The sequence below is a fragment of the Aplysia californica genome, unplaced genomic scaffold, assembly GCF_000002075.1.
Source record: "Aplysia californica isolate F4 #8 unplaced genomic scaffold, AplCal3.0 scaffold00277, whole genome shotgun sequence".
Lineage (NCBI taxonomy): Eukaryota > Metazoa > Mollusca > Gastropoda > Aplysiida > Aplysiidae > Aplysia > Aplysia californica.
Genome location: NW_004797547.1, coordinates 246,553 through 270,577, shown reverse-complemented (window position 1 = coordinate 270,577; position 24,025 = coordinate 246,553). Strand labels below are relative to the sequence as shown.

The 24,025-nt window shown below is 37.0% G+C and overlaps 1 protein-coding gene across 1 annotated transcript in view; it reads right to left on the bottom strand.

Annotated features, from left to right (window-relative positions):
- The window catches only part of LOC101847434 (extracellular matrix protein FRAS1), a 58,027-nt gene that overhangs the window by 13,561 nt on the left and 20,441 nt on the right, over positions 1–24,025 (bottom strand). Inside the window, exons 25-49 of the mRNA XM_035970506.1 lie at positions 22,771–22,958; positions 21,033–21,269; positions 20,362–20,542; positions 19,855–20,043; positions 18,859–18,978; positions 18,255–18,434; positions 17,156–17,280; positions 16,088–16,228; positions 15,387–15,698; positions 14,022–14,189; positions 13,383–13,533; positions 12,496–12,719; positions 11,713–11,811; positions 10,740–10,905; positions 10,177–10,269; positions 9,559–9,725; positions 8,937–9,060; positions 6,545–6,756; positions 5,777–5,924; positions 4,911–5,116; positions 3,987–4,143; positions 3,018–3,218; positions 1,867–2,054; positions 1,510–1,593; positions 606–821 (exon numbers count right to left, since the gene is read on the bottom strand). Coding sequence (XP_035826399.1) covers positions 606–821; positions 1,510–1,593; positions 1,867–2,054; positions 3,018–3,218; positions 3,987–4,143; positions 4,911–5,116; positions 5,777–5,924; positions 6,545–6,756; positions 8,937–9,060; positions 9,559–9,725; positions 10,177–10,269; positions 10,740–10,905; positions 11,713–11,811; positions 12,496–12,719; positions 13,383–13,533; positions 14,022–14,189; positions 15,387–15,698; positions 16,088–16,228; positions 17,156–17,280; positions 18,255–18,434; positions 18,859–18,978; positions 19,855–20,043; positions 20,362–20,542; positions 21,033–21,269; positions 22,771–22,958 — 4,277 coding nt within the window. The remainder of the gene's footprint in view (positions 1–605; positions 822–1,509; positions 1,594–1,866; positions 2,055–3,017; positions 3,219–3,986; positions 4,144–4,910; positions 5,117–5,776; positions 5,925–6,544; positions 6,757–8,936; positions 9,061–9,558; positions 9,726–10,176; positions 10,270–10,739; positions 10,906–11,712; positions 11,812–12,495; positions 12,720–13,382; positions 13,534–14,021; positions 14,190–15,386; positions 15,699–16,087; positions 16,229–17,155; positions 17,281–18,254; positions 18,435–18,858; positions 18,979–19,854; positions 20,044–20,361; positions 20,543–21,032; positions 21,270–22,770; positions 22,959–24,025) is intronic.

Sequence of the window (24,025 nt, the reverse complement as noted above, 5' to 3'; positions counted from 1 at the left end):
TTGTCCAAAAAGGTGGAATTGTATGCCAATAGAGGCATCACTAATTTTTTAAAAATAATTGTAAACAAATATTAACTCTTTCGGTAAGTAAGGGATTCCACAATTTTAAGCATCCAATTCGAGGCGATGAAGGATATTACCTTAAAATGGCTATAATCCAGTCGAATATTGATGGATTTGATTGTGTGAGCACTCAAACAATTTGTAATTGGACAGAGAATCAGAATATGGGTGAAAATAGGTAGTAAATGTAACATGATAAGACCAGGGGTTCATCTTGGTATTGACAAAAACAATACCACCAAAATACCACTTAAATGGTGATCCACCAAAATGTGGAACCAAAAATGCAACTTAAGTGGCTGTCCGGAATTAAAGAGTTAAGCCAATTAAGATTTTTGATTTTCTACCTTTGTAATCATTTTCATTTAATTTACTCGTATTTTGGGCCTCTCAGCCATGAAAATAAAATAGAATTATCAAATTCGAAAAGAACTTCCATAAAGAAGAGCTACAGTAAGGTTTTAAAAGTAATTGAGAGTCAAAAGAAAACAGACATTGTTTTTAAAACACATCATTACATGGCAAAAAAAAATATCACTCACTTGAAAAAATGGCCGGAAGTAGATGCTGTCCAATACCCATTTGTCCACTGAAGTGAAAAGAGTTTTGTCAGTGACTTTCACAAAGAGTGGAGAGACACCATCATCTGTTGGTGGCATGGCCACCTCCCACTGGTACAGCATGGCTGTTTCGTTTATTCCAGACTGTTGGCACAAGCTACTTGTGGTTGCATACGTTGGATAGTGTACGTCACAAGGCTGAAAAGGTTCCAGATTTTTGTAAAATTTTCAACAGCTTTTCTTATGAAACAAAAAATATGCAAAAGTTTAATCTCTAGGAGGTCATATATTTTGTAAAGCAAAAGCAAATATCCCTTGAATGGACACTTAAGGGAATTTCATCCGGCGTTCAATTCATATATGTTAGATATATACATTCCTACAAGACACTACCTTCAATAACACATTAACCCTATTCATCCGTCGTGTTTTACTATTGTATTCATATGTGGGGAACTCTGTGCCACCACTTTCGAAAGAGGAAATTTACTCGTTAATCCGATCCGTATGCTTTGCTCAGCATTTTGTCAAAATGATTTTTTGAGAAATACTGAAAGTTCCAAAGAGATCTTCGTACTAGAAGTATTCTAAAATGTGAAGAATACAACTCTGGGGGTACAAAATGACCCCAGAGCGTGTGGATAGGGTTAAAATATACAGTCGAACCTGCCCGAGACCACACCTGGTTTGTGGAGAAAATTAGTCAGTTTATACAAGTGGTCCTCCTCAACAGTGTCATTAAAATAAAGAAGAAAAAAACACAAGGAGGGAAGTGGGGTGTAGTCTTTTATACAACTTATTGTCTTGGGCAAGTGTTCGTTTAAAACAGGTCTGACTGAACATTTTGACTAATGCACTAAATAACAATAGACAAGTTTTCACTCACAGTCAAACAGACAAGTGGATATCCAGGGGAAGGGTTCACTTTCACTCCCTTTTCAACATCATCAAGGTGAAGGAGTGAAACAACCTGCAAGGTGAAAATGAGATCAACAAGGGCTTTTAAAAGAATAATATTTGTGGTAAAAATCATTACATTTCAAAATATCACAATATCAGTCTGAAGTTTCAAATGCACCGTTTCTTTATTGAACTTTATATCATTCTAGCAAAAAAAATTAAAATTAAAAAAAGAGATGTAACATTTACAAATTTTGTCAAAAATCCTCTTCAGAAGCAAACTCCGTCACAACACTGTACAAGACAATAACAAAAATGTTTCAAAACAGATGCGATTGCCTACCACTGGAGGAGAAGGGAGGACTAAACTGCCAGATACTTCATTATCCAAAATAGTGATGGTTGCCACGGTGATTGATCCAAACACAGAGTTGTTGGGCTCCTCCGGTCCTAGCTGTAGGCTGAAGGATTCATGCCACTCTATGGCACTGTTGTACAACACATCCACCAGAAACTTCTTTTCTTTTTCTCCTGGTAAAAGAAAGGCACAGAATCATTAAAAACTTGTTGTGCAATTCAATCCTATCTCAGTGATTCTTCTGCAAATTTTTATTACTTAAAAAAAAACCCAACAACCCAAACTTCTCAGTTCAGACATTTCATTATCAAGAGCCACAGCAAAAGTCATTGATTTTGAAAACTGTATTAATGTTGTTCAAACTCAAAGCACATTCATTTTCTATGATTGAGCAGGAATATCTGCTAAGCCTGAAAATAAATTGAAAGTTGATTACAAGACAATATATAGAAACATTTCTTTCGGTCAGGAAATTTGTACGGGTTGAGGGGGGGGGGGGGACAGAGATTGGGAGACAGAGAAATAAAGCATAGGAAGATGACCAGGGCAAGGTACGTTCTGAGAGACAAACGGGAGGTCACTTAATTCATCCAGCCCCGATAGTATCGGTATGCGCACGCAACGCTCTAACCCTAACGTCCTCAGTATCGCTATGGAAAATTTTGCTCTCGTGACCGAAAACACTACTTTTGTGAAGCAGACTACAGCCTAATGGGAAGAGTAATCATTTTTCATTCGAAACAGACTATGACCAGAAGTGCAAGCCAAAATTTAGAACAAAGAAAGGTATATTCGTGAACCATGTGAGGGGATGTGAAATGTGAATGCACTTCCTTCCTTCGCTTTTTGTTTATTTTTTTACTCTGTATATAGAACTTTTTCCGCTGAGAATTGCATAAAAACTATGACACATTTTGCCTTCAAATTTTTAATATACACAAATGAAGGTTTGAATAAAATGTTAATTTGGGTAGGATACCTTAAAATTCAGTTGGGTTTTTTTAATTTTAAAAAAGTGGTAAAAATCTCAAGGGAGAGCTGACAACCCAAAAGTGTAGGCCTATGTTTGAGTGAGTAAAGACAATTAAAAAATCAAACTTTACAAATGACTTCATCAAATCTATAGATTTTGTTACCTGGCTTGAAATACAGCACTAGACTTTTTGCGTTGTAGTCACTTCCAGACTGAGCAGAACCATCTCTAGTGCTACAGCGGACAGATGCTGAGTCGTTGGCAGCTCCAGTGCGGATTATTTTCACCTCTATAGTGGTGATCTGATCAGATACGCTTGGCTCATGCACACTATATGCTGCATGCTCAAACTGAACGCGAGGCACTGGTGAAAAAAAATTAGACAAAATGTAAGTCATACCAGACGAACATTTGAATAAAACACAATAACAATAGCACATAAATTTTAAAGTATTACATGAGTCTGGAATATAACATCAGGGAATTGGAGAATTCACGACACAAAAGAAACAATGGTTCATCTTTCACAATAAGATCCTAATTTTGCTCCCATTCTGACCTTTAATGGTTGCTTCTGTTGCTGATGATAACAAGGATGAAGAGTACTTCAGCTACAGGCTATTTCAAAAAGATCATTCTCCCCCCCCCCCCTCCTTAAAAAAAAGGCCACATAATATTGGAAGATTATGATAATCCTGAGAAAGAAGTACAAGAAGAGTAGTCCATACAAAGAGAATTCTCTCAATATCCAGCACAAAGACAATGGCAATAATGGTGATGAAGACGAGTGATAATGATGGTGTGTAATAAATCAATGAAAAGAAAAAGAATTGCAGTGTAAGTGAGTAAGTTGAAACTGAGCTTATAATACAGTCTACATAGTTTCATCTCCTTCACAAATTTATCTCTCACTATTGACCCGTAGGTAGGTAGGTAGGTAGGTATGTAGGTAGGTATGTAGGAAGGTGTTTTATTCAGTGTTTAAGGATAATCTTGTACTTTTAGCTAACCCTTTAAACTCAAACTCCTTTAGAGGCAATATAATTTAGGCTATTTCAATTATTTTATATTGCCTAATGGTTAGAATTACAATAACAGTATTCAAATATTCACAAACAACAGAAACAGTTACCGTCATCATGATTGGTGATGGTCACAGTAGCTGTATCTATAGCTCCCAGCATGACCTGATCCTTCTGGGACCCTTCAGGCAGACCCAGTTTCAGCAGAAAAACTTCATCAGGCTCGAAGTCCTCATCATCCACAATATTCACAATGCATGACTTGCTCTGTATTATTTTGAAGACAAAGAGAACAAAAAGGTATTTCATACAAACGCACATACTTTCAAATATGGTAAGATCTATTTTTTTTAACGGCATTAGTCTAGAAGATACCAACTGAGGAAAAAGTTAATTTATTAAAGACACAAAACAAAATCAACTCTGTCCCTTCACTTCAGTATTAATGGGAAATATGAGAGTTGTTTCATTTCATTTATTTGCTTTAGTGTTTAAACAATACGAGTACACATTGAACAGTATAATATACCATGTTTAGACATCTAAACAAAGAATTAATTCATTCAAACATAGCCATTTGGCATCTATCATTAGTTATCAAAGCAAACTGTTGCAAATCATGAGCCTGATAAGAGTCTTCAAAATGTGTAAGCTATGGCAGGAGAACGCATTGCCCCTGTGTTACAGAGAGTCCAATTATAACCTACCAATAATTTCATCAAACAATGTTAGTAAGCTATCCAAAATAATCAGAAATGATAATCTTGTACTTTTAGAAATTTTAGTACAATTGTCTGCACTTCTTTTTATGCCTCTTACTTCCCATCTTGTGTCCATTTTTTCTTTTTTTATGTCAGTTTTCTTCAGGGACAAAATATAATAATTTGGTTGTCTTTATCTAATGGCTATCTATACCTTACTGCATACTTTGCCCTTTTCTCAATTTAAAAAAGAGCTAACATACAAAAAAGATTAGAACATGCCTGAAGTTGATTAATATAATAAACAAAGTTAGATAGTATGGGTGCACTTACCCTTTCTCCAGGCCTGAATGTTACAAGAGAAGCATTAGTGAAGATTCTTTCGTCAAAATCCATCATAACTTGGGCTGTCTGTTGGCGAGTGAAACAAATTATGGAGGACTCCATGTTGACGTCTCCGAGTCGATTTATAGTAGCGTTCAAAGTCTTGTTTTTTTCATCAATGATGTAACTGTCTTGGGAGAAAGTCATTTGTGGAACTGTTGTTTGAGAAAAGAGAGCAGAAAAAAATATCATCATTTAAAGCATAGGATAAAAATATAGACCTCAACAAAACTCCATGATAACTGGTATTCATGTGTGTGAGCATAAAACCAAAAAGTAATTCAGTGTTCAGTGTAAAATTATTCTAATTCGAATAATGATTTGAGATAATGTACCGAAATTAACTAACTTGCACCAGATCATGGAATTCTTCATCTAAGGATAGGTATGAGCTTCACATAAAGAAATTAGCATTAAAAAATCATACCAATACAGACATCAAGAAGAATGGAGGCAGATTCTTCCAGCATGGTTTGATTTGTGGCGATACTATATGATTCATGTAACTTTTTCATGATTTCTTAGAAATATATATATTTATTGAGAAATACAGTAGCAACTCTAACAGCCATCTGGATAAGACAATCCCCTGTACTAGTGGCCACTTCCCATTTCCTCCCCTGTGTATTTTTTTACATTGTAATAATGACATTGTGTAAGATGTCCACATGTCTAAGACAGCCACATTTCTCTTCAACAATGGGTGGCCATTTTAGACAATTTTTACTGTCTATAGAAAGGTTTTGCAAGGGGCCACAATCCCTTTGGTTATAGTTCTTTTCAGTCAGCCGTAAAACCAGAAGGTCTAGACTTACTGTCCAGTCCATCATCGTAGATTGTGACCGTTGCAGAGAAAGGTTGGTCTAAAACACTGCCCACAGCTGAGCTAAGGAACACCACAAAAGTTTCATTGCCTTCAAGTTTAGGGTCAAAATCATCATCCAGAAGAATTAAATGACACATCTGAAATGGTTAAAAAAAAGCAGACAGTGATCAAGACCTTGAAGCAATCACATTGACGAAATCATGATAAGGGATCCAAGAAAGGAAATAGGAAAATAGACAGTGATAATGTTAACAATTTAACAAGTAAAAGTTAAATTTTTAGCCCTCACACAGAGATCCTCCCATATCATCAGTTAGTCCTGCCCAGACAGACATAATCAAACAACCTATCCTTAATTCTACTGGCAAATGACATGTCGATAGTCTTGCTGAAGACTCAATAGACAGTACAGTGACAATTATTCATCATCAAAGTGGCTTGATTTAACAGGAAGAAGGGTATTCGTAAGCAAAGCAGGTGATTCTGGTGCAGCTTGGCAGATACCAAAAGAGTAGAATAGGTGACACAAAACAAGAAAATACAGTTTTTCCCCAAAAAAAATTCTGGATGGTGAAAATTCTTGACTAAACATAAGTCTTTTTAAATAAGCTCTACCAACTAAAAACTTTTCTATACATTAAATGAAGAGACAAAAAAAGACTCCTCGTTAAAAGTCTATTTGCGCATACAGATATTCAGAGAAGTGATGAATAAAGAGGTATGATTTCTGAACAGAGTATCATACACCAAAAGGTACCTGGGAGTTTTGTTCTGGACCAAAAGTAATTTGTGCGGAGCTGGGAACATAATCTTCCCCTGGTGTTGCAGAAGGCAAGTCTGACAACCGAGTGGCGCACCACACCACAGACGTATGTGATAAGTCTGAGCCTTCCCGGAGAACTTCAATCCCAATGGTCCCACTGTCCTCCGGAAATGTAAACATATCCTCCGACAAATAGATCAATGAAACTGAAACACACAAGAAAATGACAAGTTAACAAATATTTAACTTTGTGCTGAACACAGTAAACTATTCTCATCAGTCTCTCAGCTCTCTCTAAAACGAAATATTATAGCCTGATTTCATGATATGCTACTGCTCTTCATTAAAAGACAATTGGGTGGTGGCAAGGCAAATAGTAGCTAAATAAACCAGACACTGATTTTCACCTGGCAACTGAGCTTAAAAAATTATAATCTTTGCTGAGAAATTTTCTTCTATTTCGTAAAAATCCATATTGATTACGACTTAATGAAAGTCACAGTCAAAGAGCCCCTCAAAAGCAAGCATTTCAACTTTAACAGTGTTTCCCTCACAGCAAAATAATGTTCATCTTTATGAAGAAACTAGAGTCCTAAGAGTCAATAGAAAATAAACAAATGATAAAATTCAGTGTTAGCTTGCAAAAGAATTCAAAGGACTAATTCTGCCGTCGTAAGGGAAAACGACGAATGGTCCGGCGCAGGTAGCGAGGCAAATTTTTCAGGAGAGGCAAAAACTGTTTTCACTTTATAACTCTTCTATTTTTCACTCTTTTAAGCTGTAATTCACCAGATATCTGATTGAGGTGTTCATAAAGCAGTTTCTAAAGTTAAATTGGTTTAGCTTAAAAAGTAGCAAAGTTGTTCAACATTCGTCGTTCTCCCTTACACTGCGCACCCGCAGGTGAGCCTTGCGATGTAAGCAAAAACAACGAATGGTACGGTTCATCGTTCTCCTTTACACTCGTGAACGTTTATGGGTGTAGGCGATGGTCAGTTGTGACACATTATTGACAGTAATGACTGTGTATTGGTTACTACAAATAAATAAAAGACGTATACAAACTAGCTATTATACGTATAAAGTTAGGTGTTTGTTGTATCCCAACTGTAACTCGGTAAACGTCCTTTGTTTCCCTTCCTCGCTTGGTTAAATACTACACAGTCAGTGTACAAATCAGATGTGCACATATTTTCAACAGCTTGATTTAAAACTGTCTCATCCGGAACCAAAGTTTGGTCTCCCAGATATCTCTTTATTGTATTCTCTTCAGAAGCGAGTTGAACTTTTATTTTCGCTAATTGCAAAATTTTCCCTGCACGACCAAAGGGATCAACAACGTTACAATGTCAATAATACAATCAGATCATTGCAAAGTCAAACTTACACTTAAGAAATGTAACAATCTGACAAGACTGTCTTACAAACGCTTTCGGGAGAGGTAATGCGACGCTTTGTATTTAATAAAGGGTTCAGTTGATTGGATCGAAAAACATACCACAAAGTAGAGATCAACAAGGACAGTTTGAATCTGCAAGACATTATAATACTCGATCGTAATGTCCATCAAGTCATAAAAAATCGTAAAGCAAGACTAAGTGTCGCCCCAATACGTCCACTTTTTAAGTTGGACAAAGAAATTTACTCTCATAACGCAGTGTTATTAATTGCTTGGTAATTCTATAATGATGTCGACCAGTGACACGTGCTAGACAAATTGCGGCACTATAACCATCGTTGGGATTTGGGATGTCGAATGACTGGACAGCAAACTAACATGACGTTAGTCTGTGAACATCTGGCGGACACTAATATGCAGTCCTAATAAATTTCTCCCTAAATACTTTTTTGACCATCCCATCCCCACCCCTTTCCATCTGTTCCTATCCGTTTTCCCCTCTCTCCCGCCTGCTCTTGTCAATTCACACCATCAGCATAGGCCTAATATGTGAAGACAGACAGAAAGACACATGAAGTGATACATTCTTATAACCCTGGTCGATTCTACTCTGGGGGAGGGGGTGGTGGTGTATTTGTTTGCAAAAAAAAACAAGTATGTTTGTACTGATGCAACAGTGACCAATTGTCATTTGTCGCACATGCCGAATTTGCCCAACGGCAGAGACCAGGGGAAAACGCTGAACGAGCAGTGATCCTTGACCAATCAACCATTCGTTGTTCTCTCTTACACTGAGCTCTGGCTCAGAGCTCGCCAGTGTACGGGAAAACGAAAAACTCTCAATTACGCAACAACGGACTAGGATATAACAACATTTTTTACACCACCAGATGCAGAATTAAATACTCTATGAAATATATAAAAATTAAAAAATTAAAAAATTTGATCATTCGTCGTTTTCCCTTACGACGGCAGAATTGCCCCTACCATCATTTGGACCAGCAATGATCACGAGGGTCTTCTCCATGGGGCCGACAGCTGCAGGCATTGACGGGTCAGAGAGCTCTAGCTCAAACTGCTCCATACTCTCAAACTGACTGTCATCAATCAACTGAAATGAGAGGAGTTGAAAAGTCATGAAGCCAAAACAGTTTCATTCTTTGTTCCCTTCTCACAAAGTAGAAACAGCACTGCACTAGTCAGTATTTATTTGTATTTGGGATACAGATTTAAGTAACAATGTTGATTTTGTGATCTTTCTTCTCTCCATAATATGGAAAACAACCAAGTAAAAAGAAATAAATAGCTACCACCACGCAATGTTCCCAAGTGCATTTACCTGTTTGTGCAAGACAGGAAACGAACTTGAATCACGGTTTGAGAAAAGTTTGTTTTTGTTACTTTCATAAATAGAAAAAGAGCAGCCATGGTTTTCTTACAACAGTTTTTTTGTATTTTTGAAAATGTTGATTTATATATATATATATATATATATATATATATATATATATATATATATATATATATATATACACACACACAATATAATCAAGTGAAATACATTGTGCTTGTTGTGATTGCTCATAACACTCAGAAAAATCATACCAACCTTAACATCACAAGTAGCTTGGGTAACTCCGGGTGGGAAAACAACCCGGTAGGCATTTGTCTGACCTCTAGACACGTAGTCGGAGCCAGACTCTAGACCGGTCAAGCTGCTCCCAGTGGCAGTCAAAGAACGTGTGAAGCAGATGACAGACACTGTCTCACTCAAGTCTCCTAAAGTTTTTGTAATAAATAAATAGATAAATGAATGAATGAATGAATCAGTGAAAGAATGAATAAATCAGTTAAGGAACAGGTTAGTCATACTCATTAGAGCACAGATCAGAAGTACTGTCTGGAGAGAAGAGAATGTTTTTGGGTTGATTAAAAAGCACATTAAAGAAGATTCAGACAATTACTGTGTGCACCAGCCCATCTATATTTATTGGAAAGATTGAGTCAAACAATAAGGAAGAACAGAGGATGTAAAAAAATTAATGATACTAAAGCTTTTAGTGATTTGTGTGCTTTGATCTTACGGCTATAAAAAGCCAGAGTAACATCTATTGACTATTATCTTAGAGCTGTATTCACTATACCTTAAGTTGTTTTACACATGTTCAATTGCCACCTATAATATTTTGATAGTCCAAACTACTGCACAAGACAATAAAGTACTATCATAGCACATTACCTGATCTCACAATTGTAGCCATTGCATACTTGTCTGTTTCATTTACTTGTAAAACTCCTGACTGAAACTGTAAAAGTGGTTCTGAAATTTAAAGTAAAAATGGTATAAGATCAAAATCTTTGGCAATACAATGCATCTTACGAAAATCAAACATAAAATGTCTTATAATTACTTGCTTGTTGCAATAACAGGCAGACCAATAAAACAATTTGATACTAAAAAAAATGTAAAAGTGAAGTGTATGGTTCAACACCCTTATCAACCCTTTAGGTTATTTAAGATTTAGGACTTTCGAATCTAATGTCAGTCTCTCATGGGACTGAGCCAAATGGGTTGAGAGCCTTGAGATCTCGACAAAACAATCTGAGTTCAAGACTGCCCAGCCTGTGATTCGAAGTTGATACTCAAAAATTAATAAACTTTAACAAATGATTACCAATTCAAGAAGTTAGAAAAAAATAATTCCAAAAGTTAAAAGTTAACAAATTTGAAATACATTTTCATTTGTTGTAAAAATACTTTAAAAGGACAGCTAATATCACTTCACTAACCATCTTCAGAATCATAAATAGAAACAGCCACTTTCTTCACTTTTCCCAGCACAGTAAAGGTTGGTGAAAACAGCTCTACGTAAAAGGTTTCTGGACCCTCATACAGCGTGTCGTCATTGATGAAGATGGAGCACGGTTTGCTTTCTTGCCACTCATCAAACTGAACCTATAGCATGAAGATGAAAGAGGAGATTTTTTGAACAAGTTATAACTTGCAACACCCTTTCGATCTTTTTGTAACCAGTCCATGCCCCCCCCCCCCCCCCCTCGCCTTACACCATGGCTTCTCCCATCGTGAATAGGAATTGTACAGCTTACCCCACCTCTCCCACACCCGAACTTGCCATTTGTTTCTCTTCTTCCATCCTCTACTTAAAATTATTGCCACATTTTTATTTAATCACCTTTCATCATCATCATCACCTCTCCCTTCACTTTCATATTCAGTTGAATAAAAAGTAAAATCGTGAGCAAATAAGCATCAATGTCAAGATAATGTGAATTAAAAATCTATTTTTTTAAAAATAATTTTAAATGCTGCAACAAAGAGAAGCATTGAGGACCCCTAACTAAATTTTTAAAAAAACCACACTTCCCTTTTCATTTAGTGCTCAGCACTCACTACTTTGAAGTCCAAAAGGGACACCCCTGATCTTCAGGTAGGAAAGATCTACATCTAGCTTTCTCGGACAAGGGCAAAAAATCTTGGAGGTCCCGTGTGCAAGTTGGGCACGTTAAAGATACCTAACTTTTTTTTTTTGGTGGTTCAAAATGGATAAGAGTAGGCTTCGGCCGCCACTCAGGCAAAATTTAAAACTTCCTACCAACTGAAAATGTTTAGTGTGTCCCGCACGCTCATATATGCAGTTGCAAGTGCTGTAAAACACTTACCAATAAAAACAAAAAAACAAAAAAGAAGTTAAAAAAATTACATGAGCAAACTGAGTGTTTAAAATGGAGACAAAAGTCTAACCTGTCCGGACGCTGGAACAAAATCTTGAAGACCAGGTCGCACAGCATCAGGCTTGGAGACAGCTGATCCTGGTATCGTTCTACACTTCACAATTGAGTACTGGACAGCAAGGAGACATTGAATACACACCACATGTTAGTCTACTTTTGAAAAAATGAATAATATTTTTGTAAAATCAAAATAATGTATGGCATACTGAGAGGAATGTGAATTGCCAATATTGTCAAACAACAGAGGAAGTCTTGCTAAATCCATCATATCAAGTCGAACTTAACAGTTTGAGAAACAATAGCTCCATGTAATCTGGAACAGATAATGGTAAGAGGAAGTGTGGCTAAATTCATCATAAATCATACAATGATATAAGTAACAACAAAAAAGAGCACAAGAAGGAAACAATTACAGAATGCAAAACCAACATTAGTCATCCAAATGCTTTCAATTCAGTAACAGTAATAAATAATAAGAATTGATATTGGAGTATGTTTATGAACACTTTTTCTGAAAACTTTACCCATATGCACCTAGATAGTAAATATATTTCTTCATTTTATTTCAAGTTTGGCTTTTCAATTTGTGCTATTTAAATCATCAATACTACTTATCAAAAAATCCTAAGCATATCTCCAGTGAAACACTGCTTATATAAATTTACATAACACAACACGTTCTGTATGCTTTTAGGATTTTTTTGCTTTGCAGTTTAAAAAATCTGGAAGTCCAGAGGAAAAAAACTGCAACTCCAATCCATTTTAGTTAACATCTGACCAAATGTTTCCTTACCTGCTTGAGATTCCCTCTTCTGAGTACAGGGATCTGGACAATGCCTTGGGTTTCTGAAACATTGAAGGTAGGATTGCCAAAGCTAATCTCTGACCAAGTGATGTGGAAACGGTTGTCAGGGACAATGTTGGGCTTTCCATCCATCACATCAAAGCCGAAGCTGTCCTGTAAGTCCTTGCTCTCCTTGACCAACTTGTAGCGGATAACACCTTGGTTGATGTCCTCTGAACACAAAGAGAAATAGATTAATGGGCTTTGGCACATTGTAAGAGGATACATATAAGTCTCTTTCATCCTGAGAGAAAGTCTAAAGCAGCTGATTATGGTCAGCAATAGTTTACATCTCCCCAGAGAAAAGGGAAAATGGTGACAGCAAAGTAGAAATATTTCCGAGGTCAGGTCAATACAGCAAGATTTCCATTTTGTCAATCAACCACTTAGAGAAATCTATGCATTCTTTTTATAACAGTATCTTGCCTTCATAGCCCTCCCTATATTTGATAAACAACCTTAAATTTAGAATCCACAAGTGATGATGTCTTACAAGACAGCGATAGTATTCTCTTATATCTCAGGAAAACTTAATGGAATAAATAATATCTCTAAAATACCATTTTTTTAAAAGAATTAAATGTAGTCCTTTTGTGGAGATGCTCAAGAATTAGACCAAAAATCAAAAGTCTGAGGCTTGTATCCAAATGGTGTTCTGGTATTTTTCATTTTTTAAGGACAACCTCCTCTCAGGCTAATAGGTTGTTATTAGAAAAGCCCTCCACCTTCTAAACTACTGGTACCTATTTTGAATCCATTAGAGTACTTCTTACTTAACCAGTTATGAAATAAGCAAAGAGAAGCTCAAGAGAATAGAACAAAATGGTTTCACTTACCCTGGGTGAATGATGCAATAGGCAGACCTGGTTTTTCAATGTGTTCAATTACACCAAACTTTGGAGCTTCTTTTATTGCATAGACAATCTCGGAGGCAGAGGTATCCTCATCAGCAGATGACAGATCTTGTGAACGTATGATATTCCCAATCTTAAGAAAATGATACAAAAGATTAAGGTGAACTACATGTTTTGAAATGTCTCAAAGCAAAACTGAGAGTTCATTTATATAAAGAGAGTGTCACTGTGCAATATTTTTCTTCAAAAGCATGACCACAGAGTTGACCTTTCACAAGTATGGAAATGAATGCTGAGACATTCATTGGTGAAAAGATCATGAGTCACTTCCCACCAATGAAAAAAAATTAATTAACATTAAAATATAAATGCAAGTTTGTCTTTTCTTTAGGAAGATGTTCATTTTCCTTCACTTCAACATTCTCTCCAAAGAAATCTTTACTTTTGTTGAGGAGTTACTGACATGTGTTGTTTCTTTTGTGCTACAAAGTAGAAATAAAAGATAAACAGATATCAAAAGAAAAAGGAAGAAGTTGGTCAAGAGCCTAAATGAAGCTAGGCTGTCAGAAAATACAATTTACAGGGTATACCAACAGAATGCTAGCAAAAAAACGAACTTACATCAGAACCTTTGAATTCTAAATATTGAAGTCCCAAATTAGACTGAATAATTGGCATTCCATCATCCATCGGGAGGATAGTGATAGCAAACTCCTGTGAACAACAAAAGACATGGTAGTCAAGCAAAAGATAATTAAGGACTGCATGAGTTACAATGAGTTGAGTTGACTCAGGTCAAGCTATTCATAACACCTAAGCACAACACCTGCCACAAGTACAATATATATATAGTAGCACTGAAAAAGTAGGAACAGTTTAGAGCTGTCACCACTTACACATAAACAACATAATAAGGAAAGCTCTATTCAAAATATGCATATAAACAGGATACCATTCAGTATCAGTTTGTAAAAATTCCTAGGAACCCCCCAAAAAGTGTCTTCCACAGGAGCCTGGAACTGACATTAACACATTGAACTCAACAGCTATTTCACATTGGCTTATACCAATGAGGTGGGGAAAAGAGAACAGCCTGGACAACATTTGACAACTGTTTGCTGTAACATCTAAGATGCAGCTCCTCCTCTCTCCAATCCCCACCCCCAATACAGAATATGGCCAAAAAAATTTTTTTTTAAATCAAACCCGCCCTTTTTATGAGCTTTTCTGCCTAGCAGAATTAATTTTCTGACTTTCTGTCCCAAAATGTATTCAGTCAAAAGGCATTTTACAAGAAAGTTTGGGCACAACAAAAGAAAAGGAAGTTGAAGCAAATAAAGCTAACATTCAGTACAACTAAGTGAAAGGTGCTGCATGGAGTGGGAGGACTTTAACACTTTGAAGTCACACAGCCAGCAGTACAAAATACACTATCTTGTTAAGCAGCCAGTAGAGTGTCTGCAACGGACTTCTCTCATTAGGTGACCGGAACGGATAATTTTCACCGTCACAACATTGTGCCAGGTGACTGCAAAGTGTTAAAATTTTTTCTCAAAACTATGAAGTCAATGACGCACAAAAGTTTTCATGTGGGTCTAGTCACCACAGACAGCACTGTATCTCTCTGCCTAAACAGACTTTTATAAAGAAAGAAGGCTCCTATATTTTTTATTATGCATTTATCCAACATAAATGTCAGTTTCAGTTGGTCCATTTTTTTGGCTCGACCAACCATACATTATTTTTCAATATTATTGTCAACCCTCCAAAAAATTGTGCTAGGATAACAAATTTCAGAGGAGAAAATCTGCATATATGGTGGATAGTCCACTTAATGAAGCTGAATGAAAATGTAACCTCCTGGGAGAAAGGGAGCACCATATTACAATGATCTAAAACATGCAATCAATTTTTTTTAAAGACCCCAGCACAGCAAAGGACTCTTACTACTAGCACTGTTGTAGTCTTACTAATAGCACTGTTCTAGTATGTACGTTCAATATTTTTAAACACAAATAACTGCCGAGTACCAAACAAGATCAGTCTCACCTGTGGTGTTGACACTGGTCTATATGCTGGCTGATCCTGCTGCATGGCAAAGACCTTGTTGGTCCCATCACTCACAATGAAAGAAAAACTATCAGAGACAGTCTCACTCCCATCATGTTGGTAGCTCACACGGTTCTCATAAATATCAGCCATGCTGAATGTCACAGCTGGACTGTAGGTCTCATTGGTCAAGAGTTCAATCGTGCCATGAATTGGGGGCTCCACAACAGTGAACTGAATCTGATCCTCCTGCAGACAGAGATCAAAGATGGGCTGAACAATACATTCCCTTATCATCATTGCCTTTTTCACCCTGGATCAGGGTACAGGCTACAAACACTTTCCACCTTTCCCTATTCACGTCTAGCCTCTTGATGTTATTCCATGTCTTCTCACTTTTCTGTACATTAATATCTGTGACTATTCTCCAGGGTACATTCTTTAGTAATCATTAAACACTTTATTGTTTCAACAAAACCATAAGACTACTTGACAAACAAGCTGAAACTCTGAAAGTCCCCTAAGAGGCAAACGATAAAATGAAATGTTCCTTTTGGCCATGAGGAGTCAAGTTATGCGGCTCTTCCATTAAAAGAAACAAAGCTATAAAAACTTCATAAACTGTCACATAGCTCTACCTTTGTGTCTTGGTCGACAGCTTTGAGCTCAAACTCAGTGACTAGTTTCCGTACACCTTCCTGAACTCTCAGCCCTTGGTTGCTCAGCACTGGGATGGCATCATCCACAGGTCTCACATTGATGAAGAACGTCTGAACCACCTTTTCCACACAGTCATGGAGAAAACAAATGTAAGTTAACCCACTTTAAAAATTGATGAAATAGGTGAAAGTAAAGTCTAATACCAATCTACACAATGACATCTTGGTGTTGATTTAAAAACTTTTCATGATAGAGACATTTTCATATATGGAGAAACAAAGAGTGAACAGATCCTACTGATAGAAACAGAGTAACAGATGTGAATCAGTACCAACATTTTATGGGCTTATGAACAATTCAAAAAGTAAAGAGATCCAAGAATATTACTACTGACAGATAGTTTTAACTCTTAGGGGTGTGTTGCACAACTATTCCCAATGTCTTTAGTTTGTTTCATTAAAAGCAAGACAACAAAGCATTTCTCAAAAATAATTTATCTGTGAAAAAATGGAAATAAATGTAGGCGTTTTTACACCCTCATCAACACATTTTAGATCATATAGGAGATGGACATTGACCCTGCCCATCAGGGCTAAACCAGGCTAAGGGGGATACAACATTTCAATAGAAAGACTGAGATACTTGATAAAAATTCTTCCCCCTGAGAAATTGAACTCCGGTGTTCTGAGTGCAAGAGTGAAGCACTTGACTGCTACACCACAGAAGTTGGTAATCTATCTGTGCCTACTAACGACAGAATTCATTGTTTCAGGAAGCAACATCACTGCACTCTGGACATGTCCATTGATGCTCCGTTGCTCTCTCCAAAATGTCGCTGAGGGTCTTTCCACTGATTGTGCCAGTGCATAATAACAGAAAGATTAGCACAATGCCACAGCAACCATTTCTTCAATGGAAATACTTATACTGTACACAAGAGGTATAGTAATCAAGACAAATTTGCACTGCATATTCTAGAACACATACAAACGTTTTGCCCTATCTAGAAAATTCACAGAGCATTGCTACACTGAATACATTCATACCTCATTAGAACCATCGGAAACAGCAAAGTTGAATCTGTCCGCATACAGTTCCAAGTCACTAGTGTGGACGTACGTTACAGTGTTTGCTGCCAAGTCTGACTGAGTGAAGGTTACTATTGGAACTCCTGTAGGAACAAAGAGTGACATTGATATAAGCACATGGGCGTGTGTAATGTGTGCATGAGTGTGTGTGTGTATGTGTGCGTGTTAGTGCGTGTGTGTGAGTGAGTGTGTATGAGTGTGTGTGTCGCGTGCATGAATATTGATTGTACATGCATTTATGTAAAGCGCCTAGAGCTGTGTTTACGCGGGAGAGGGGGGCTATAGAAATGATCTTCATTATTATTATTATTATTAAGCCAGGTTGGGGGGGGGAATAAATAATGTAATCTCATCATCCAAAATAATTGCTTCTTTTGTTTTTTTAAATTAGAAAATTAGATGTCAAAACCATTTCAGAAATGAGTTTAATAGAAGCAAAGTAAAAAAAAAGTAATAGCATTTTAAACGGACTTTAGGTACAGTGGAAACCTGATATACCCGGGACGGTGGGACCAGAGAAAAAGGCCTGTCATATCAGATCCCTGTTAAATCAGAAATTGAAAGGAAGTAAGCATAATTTATGAACCAATCCAGCTGTATTTATTGTTCATGGGTAGTGTAGCTAGGCTTAGGGCTAGATCAAAGTCTGCAGCACACTGCAGCCCTCTCTTGCTTGACCTGCTGCGTGTGCTTGCAGTGGCGTGGCTAGCGTGGGCTTGCTCCATCACTGCGTTACTCTCTCTCTCTCACTTTTTACACATTGTTAACGAGCCTTTGTCCCTGCTATAACCGATTGGGCTCCGATGAGGCCATGTTATTGTCGATAACTTTTAATAGAGACAAAGAGTAGGAAAAAACAGGGATTTAAAAAATCCCTGTTATTACCGAGCCTGATATGGTTTCCACTGTATTGTGAATGAATTAATCTGAAAGTAGCGTGGAATAAAAGAAAAAAGTAAATTATAGTATTTTTTAGCAAATTCAAATCAAAAGAGAAAAAAGACAAAGAAAAGTAGACATCATCATTCTCTATTATATATCTTTAGATAAAAGTTACCAGGCTGTCCCACAAGCTCCAGATGTCCCAAGTCTGGGCCCTCCAACACTGCATAAGTCAAACTTCCCGGCTCAGTGTCAGCATCAGTGAAGGACAGAACATCAGTAGTCAGCTTTGCAGTGCCTCCTTCTTCCACCAAAAATTCTTTATTATTCACTTCAATAGGGTATAGTCTATCCTCTGCATAAAAAAGTGGGGATGAAGAAAAAGTACATCGCATTGATAGGAGGAATAAACAGAAATATGATATGTATATAAAAAAGAATCAATCATACCCAGTGAAAGACACATTAGTTTAATTGACATATTTTTCAACTTTCCTAAGGATGTAGGCCCTATTGTGTCTGATTATTTTCAAAACTATTATAAATGGTATCAAATTCAGAAAAGCATAAAAATTGAGCACATGAAAGTGTGCTTGATTGTAATATTTTAAGGGGACTTTTCGAGAATGATTCATGCACTAATACTATACTATAAATACACATTTCTGCATATTTGACTGTGAAATAAAAAGCAAAATAAAACAAAACAAAAATAGAAATACATTATTTGCCCTAGTTTTTGTAAGTCATAGAGAGAAAAATGAATAAACAGTGCTTACCAAAAACAGTAATGAAGAAGTCTTGATCAATCAACTCATTCCCGTCAGTATCTGTCAGCTTGAACTTAAAAATGATGTTGCCTGTGAGATCTTCAACCGTATGAATGTATGAGATATGACCTGAGAACAACAAAATAAAGAGATAAACATTGAAGAGCTATATTTAATACAACTGTGGCTTTTACTTTTAACTAAAAGATACAGGAACTATCGGATGCAAATTCAAGAACCATTGTCTTGTTTTGTTAGGGAGTTTGGTCCCAGGAGGCCACAAATGCTATTCATTAACTAGCTGGGCCCCCATTCGATGAAAGGAATGACCGGTACATTAACATCAGCTGAAAGTCATTGGCCTACTATATTTACACTCTACTGATATGGAGCAATAAATCTTGATAGATGCAAAAAATTAGAAGGTCTAGATCTATACTCTCAAAACAAAATGCGCCTCGTGAAATATCACTTCCGGCACTTCTGCAGAGAAGGACAGCTCTACGAAGATTTGTTTAGTTTCTCAGTGGAATAATCACAAAGGCAAAAGAAGGACGGGAACTTTTTGTGAAATATATTTTTCTAAATTCAGGAAATCAATAAATAAAAAATCGGGCTCCGTCATGGGGACCTATCTATCTTTTTGCAGGTATTAGCCAACTTTCAACTCTGTAGCTGTCATAGTTTTATGGTAAAAGTGACGCATGTGTTTCTAAGTTGCCAGATATATAATAGATATAACCCTGTATTGCCCTGTGTATCAACCATAATTTTTTTCTGACACTACGTACATATAATTTCATTACACTCTTTTTTTCCCAACCTAATTAAGATAGTATGTGTACTCACACATTTCTCCAGCTATATTGGTTCCATTTTCAATAAAAGTCATGCATTCACAATCTATAAGGCTGATAAAGAATGGACTAACCTATATTTATACCAGAAAGTTTCCACACTGAAAAATCAGATGGAAGAAATGCATTTCACAAGCTCCTTCCTCACCTGCATCAATATCTCTTTGCTTGAACGTTCTAGCAGCTGTAGAAGTAGTGAGAATATATGAGACATCTCCATTATCAAACTGCAACCTGCCAGAGGTTGGGTCCTTCATGATGGTATACATGATTTCTGAATCCTCACTATCCAAGTCCGTGGCTCGAAGATCTCTGTTTTTTATTACCGTCGACGAAACTGTAAGTAAGAAAAGGAATATATTTTACCATTCTCCATCTCCCAGAAAGCTTCATGTCACATATAATCAAACAGTGTTAAAGGTGAGCTATAATGTAATGTTATCTAATATAAGAAATAAAGGTTTGGTCTTGTTGAGTTGAAAGATTTAAGTCAATATCCTAAACAAACATACTCTTTTCAATGTTTTTTTTCTTTTTCCATTTGCACCCATGTCTTAAAAATGTATCTTTTTTACCTCAATTTTCAGATAGCAGTATTTTCATACTACTTACTTATGTGAACTGGACAGAAAGATAATTCCCCAATGACTACTACCTGCTTGAACTCTGAGTCCTCTGTTTATGGTCATGCGTGGAGTCTCATCATTGACCAAGCCAACCACGATCTGTAGTGTTTTCTCATCACTGAAGTCTCCATCACTGAGGTGCAGGGTGACTGAGTCCTGCGTTGTCTCGCCATCGTCGTGCTTGTAGAACACCAGCTCATTCAGAACATCCTGCGCAAAGTGGTAGTATCAAAACCTAAAGACCAAGTCTGTAAATAGTCACAGTCAAAAATGTTTGTGAAGACTAGATAAAAAAAACAAACAAACAAGACCTTATCCACAACACAGGCACAAAGTCCAGCTGAATTGGCCACAGACTCACAACAAACAGGTAAACTGAGAGAAAGATCATTCACTCCGACAATGTCCACTATGCCATGAGGTTTTCATAAGGCCCACAAGCCTATATAGAACTTATAACCTATCCAGGTAGCATCAAATCTATAGGTCAGTATTTTGGTTATGAACTGACCACATTAGTGCAGGTGAAATCATGAACTTTGGTTCACCTCAACCAGATGTCCAAACACATAAAATACAAAGCGTGGCAGCACCCAAAACAGAACACAAAGATACATCTTTTTGCTTTATCTTCTATTAGACAGTGACAATGATACTATCCATAGAAATGTTGTCATTTATAGAGCAACCTTTCAATTACCTCATATGTGAAAGTGGACTTTTCCTGCAGAACACCTGCCTCTTCGGGAGGATCCAGAAAATATTCTTTCTTCATCAACTGGCCATTGGCTGGACTGGTTGTCAAGGTAAACATCAGGTCTTGAGGTTGAGAGTCTAAGTCGACCACATACATTGAGGCATTGGTCAGTGTCACTCCTCTACCCTCTCTAGCAAACAGCTGTTCTGTGATGATTTGGGGAGCTTCATCGTTTAGGAGCTGAGAAGTATGAAAAGAAAACAGAGTGGTAACTTTATTTGCAGTAAAGTATATATCAGTATTGAAACCTTCCCTATCCATACAAAAATATGAAATAAAAACCTGATCGCAATATTGAAGCTAACTAGCAAATCTGTGGTAAATGCAATGGAAAGACATAAAATGCATTGGGTCCATATCAACGTAAAAGCTGAACATAAACACATCATCATCATCCTCAATGCTTTTCTCCCCTGGCACGGTATAGGCCACATACAAGCTCCTTCCATTTATCTTTGTCCTGGACCATCTTTCCAGGCTCATTCCAAGAGCTCTTTTCTCTCATGTCCTTTTCCATACATTTCCTCCATGTTTCCCGTGGTCTACCCTGCCTCGTGCTCCCTGTGGATTCCACTGCAGCGACTGTCTTGTGATGTTTCTGCTGAGCTTTCTGAGGGTGTGTTCCATCCATTGCCATTTTCTTAGCCCCATTTCTACTTCTATATCCTTTAATTGATCCTGTCCTTATAAACACATAAGGGCTCACAAAGTCACTATGAGATAATGAAGCACATATGTGGAGTAATATGTCAAAACACATTAAAATTTGAGACTCAGATAAAGTTAACCTAAGTAAACACCAACACAAAAATTTAAAAAAAATGAAATTTAATTAAAGCAAATTGTTTGTCAGAAAACCATAGCACTTAGACAGATACCAATAGAGAAAGTGAGAGAGAGAGAGAGAGAGAGAGAGAGAGAGAGAGAGAGAGAGAGAGAGAGAATGAGGGAAGGGATGCGAGGAGGGAGACGGGGGGGAAGGTACAGAAATTACAAATGTGTGTGGGCCTAAAGAAGGGTATCAAAAGTCGCCACAGACCATTTTCCGCTACAGCTGACTGATAATGACAAAAAATCACTTTTTTGACCAAAATGTGTTTCCGTAAAAAAATGATAGTTCCACCATTTTTTTACAATGTGTTAAAAGAGTTTTCATTGATTTGACTTCTAAATATTTTATTTTGAATTATTTTGAGGGTAGAGTGTTTTAAAAAAGATAATGAAAACTGCTTTTAAAAGGTGTTGAAATCTATTCATGAAGCATGTTTTCTCTTCCCCGCTACGTTTTACCATTGAATTTTAATCATGATATTGATGTCAAATGAATGCCGAAGTGGAAATAAATTTTCCATTAATAAATACATTAGAAACAATTCAGTCATCATTTTTTTCAAGTCTGTTTGTGTTTTAAAAATAAAAGCTAATTTTCTCCAAATTAGACCTTTATATCCTACCTCGCAAAATGTGCAATATCTCAAAAACTACTTGAGATATCTCAAAAATTAATCCAACTTTTGGTACCTTTCTTTAGGGACACACACAAATATTTTCTTTAGGCAATATAATATTATAAAAAAGCATCGTTCATAGAACCACACCAAGACGGAGTTTTTTAAAAAGGCAACTTATTTTTAAAGGCAGAAGTCAAAATAACAAGCAAATTGTGATGATATGGAAGTACCTTGATAGATATGTTAAACCTCTGCAGAGGGGATTCATTTTTTCCATCAGTAACAGAAAAGAGAAAAGCGTCCCAAGCAGGTTCCTTGTTCTTGTGATCAGACTGCGTGTAGTGAATATGTCCATCTATGAGATCAGTCAAAGGGAAAGACTTGGCACTTTTGGGGGTCTTTTTCTCAGATCCTTTGGCTGAAAAAGCAACAATTATAATCAGTTTGTTAGTGTTTGAGCACTTAATCTGCTGCTTGCACTGTATGCTTTCCAAGAGGCCAAGGATGTTTCTGAGTGTTCTAAGATCTGCTGGGGTAATAATAGCTTAAAGCACAGAGAGCATGCTGTAGAGCATGGATATGTGCTATATAAATGCAATTATTAAAAGAAAAAAAAATTAGCATGTCTTTTTTTCAGTGAGCAAATAAATTTGCAAAAGTCCATAAATCAGTGTATTGAATCTATGGTGAGATGGTGAAAAAACTATTATCAATGGCATCACAGCAGATCTCAAAGCCCTCTTGTCCCTTTGCCCCTCACTTTCACTTCAAACGGGAAATATGAGTGCTACTACTTTATTTTTTTATGACACTTAATACTTAAAACGCACTTGAAATTGAGCACTGTCATTACAAAACTGCCTTGTTAATGATGCACCGCTTTACATTTAACACAAAACAGCTTATAAAAATTTTGGTTAAAAATTCACTCAGGCTACACAGAAAACACAAAAGATCAAATCATTTCACATTTCCCAGGGAACTCATATAGATTTCTTCTTCTTCAAATGCCTGATCTGAAACAGACCTCAGTACGACTGTACCCCGGTAGCAAACCCGCTCGTGCTCGCAAGCCCCTAGTTCAAGTCACAAGCCTGAAATCACTAGGTCAAATCATCAAATCGAATCACCAGCATGATAAGTTGAGTCTAGCACAAACTGTAATCTCCTTGGTCTAGTTTAAACTTCAAGTCCACAGCAACTAGTAATCCGTGAAGCCACTCGTGTCAGACCCCCTCATCATCCCCACCCTGCTTGCAATCCGCGAAGCCACTTACGTCAGAAAAAGAGAGAGGGGGAGAGTGAGAGATCCTGCCCACAGTGTCACTGCGCGGCGTGGCGCTGTAGTTTGCTTGATTAATCGAAGGCCTGCGCAAAGCAGTGGACAGCCCTCAAGTCTCAAATCCCGTCCGCAGCCACAAGTCCCATGATTCACACAGTACTGCTTTGCGCTAGGCCTAGTGAATTGTCCCACAACAAGCTCGA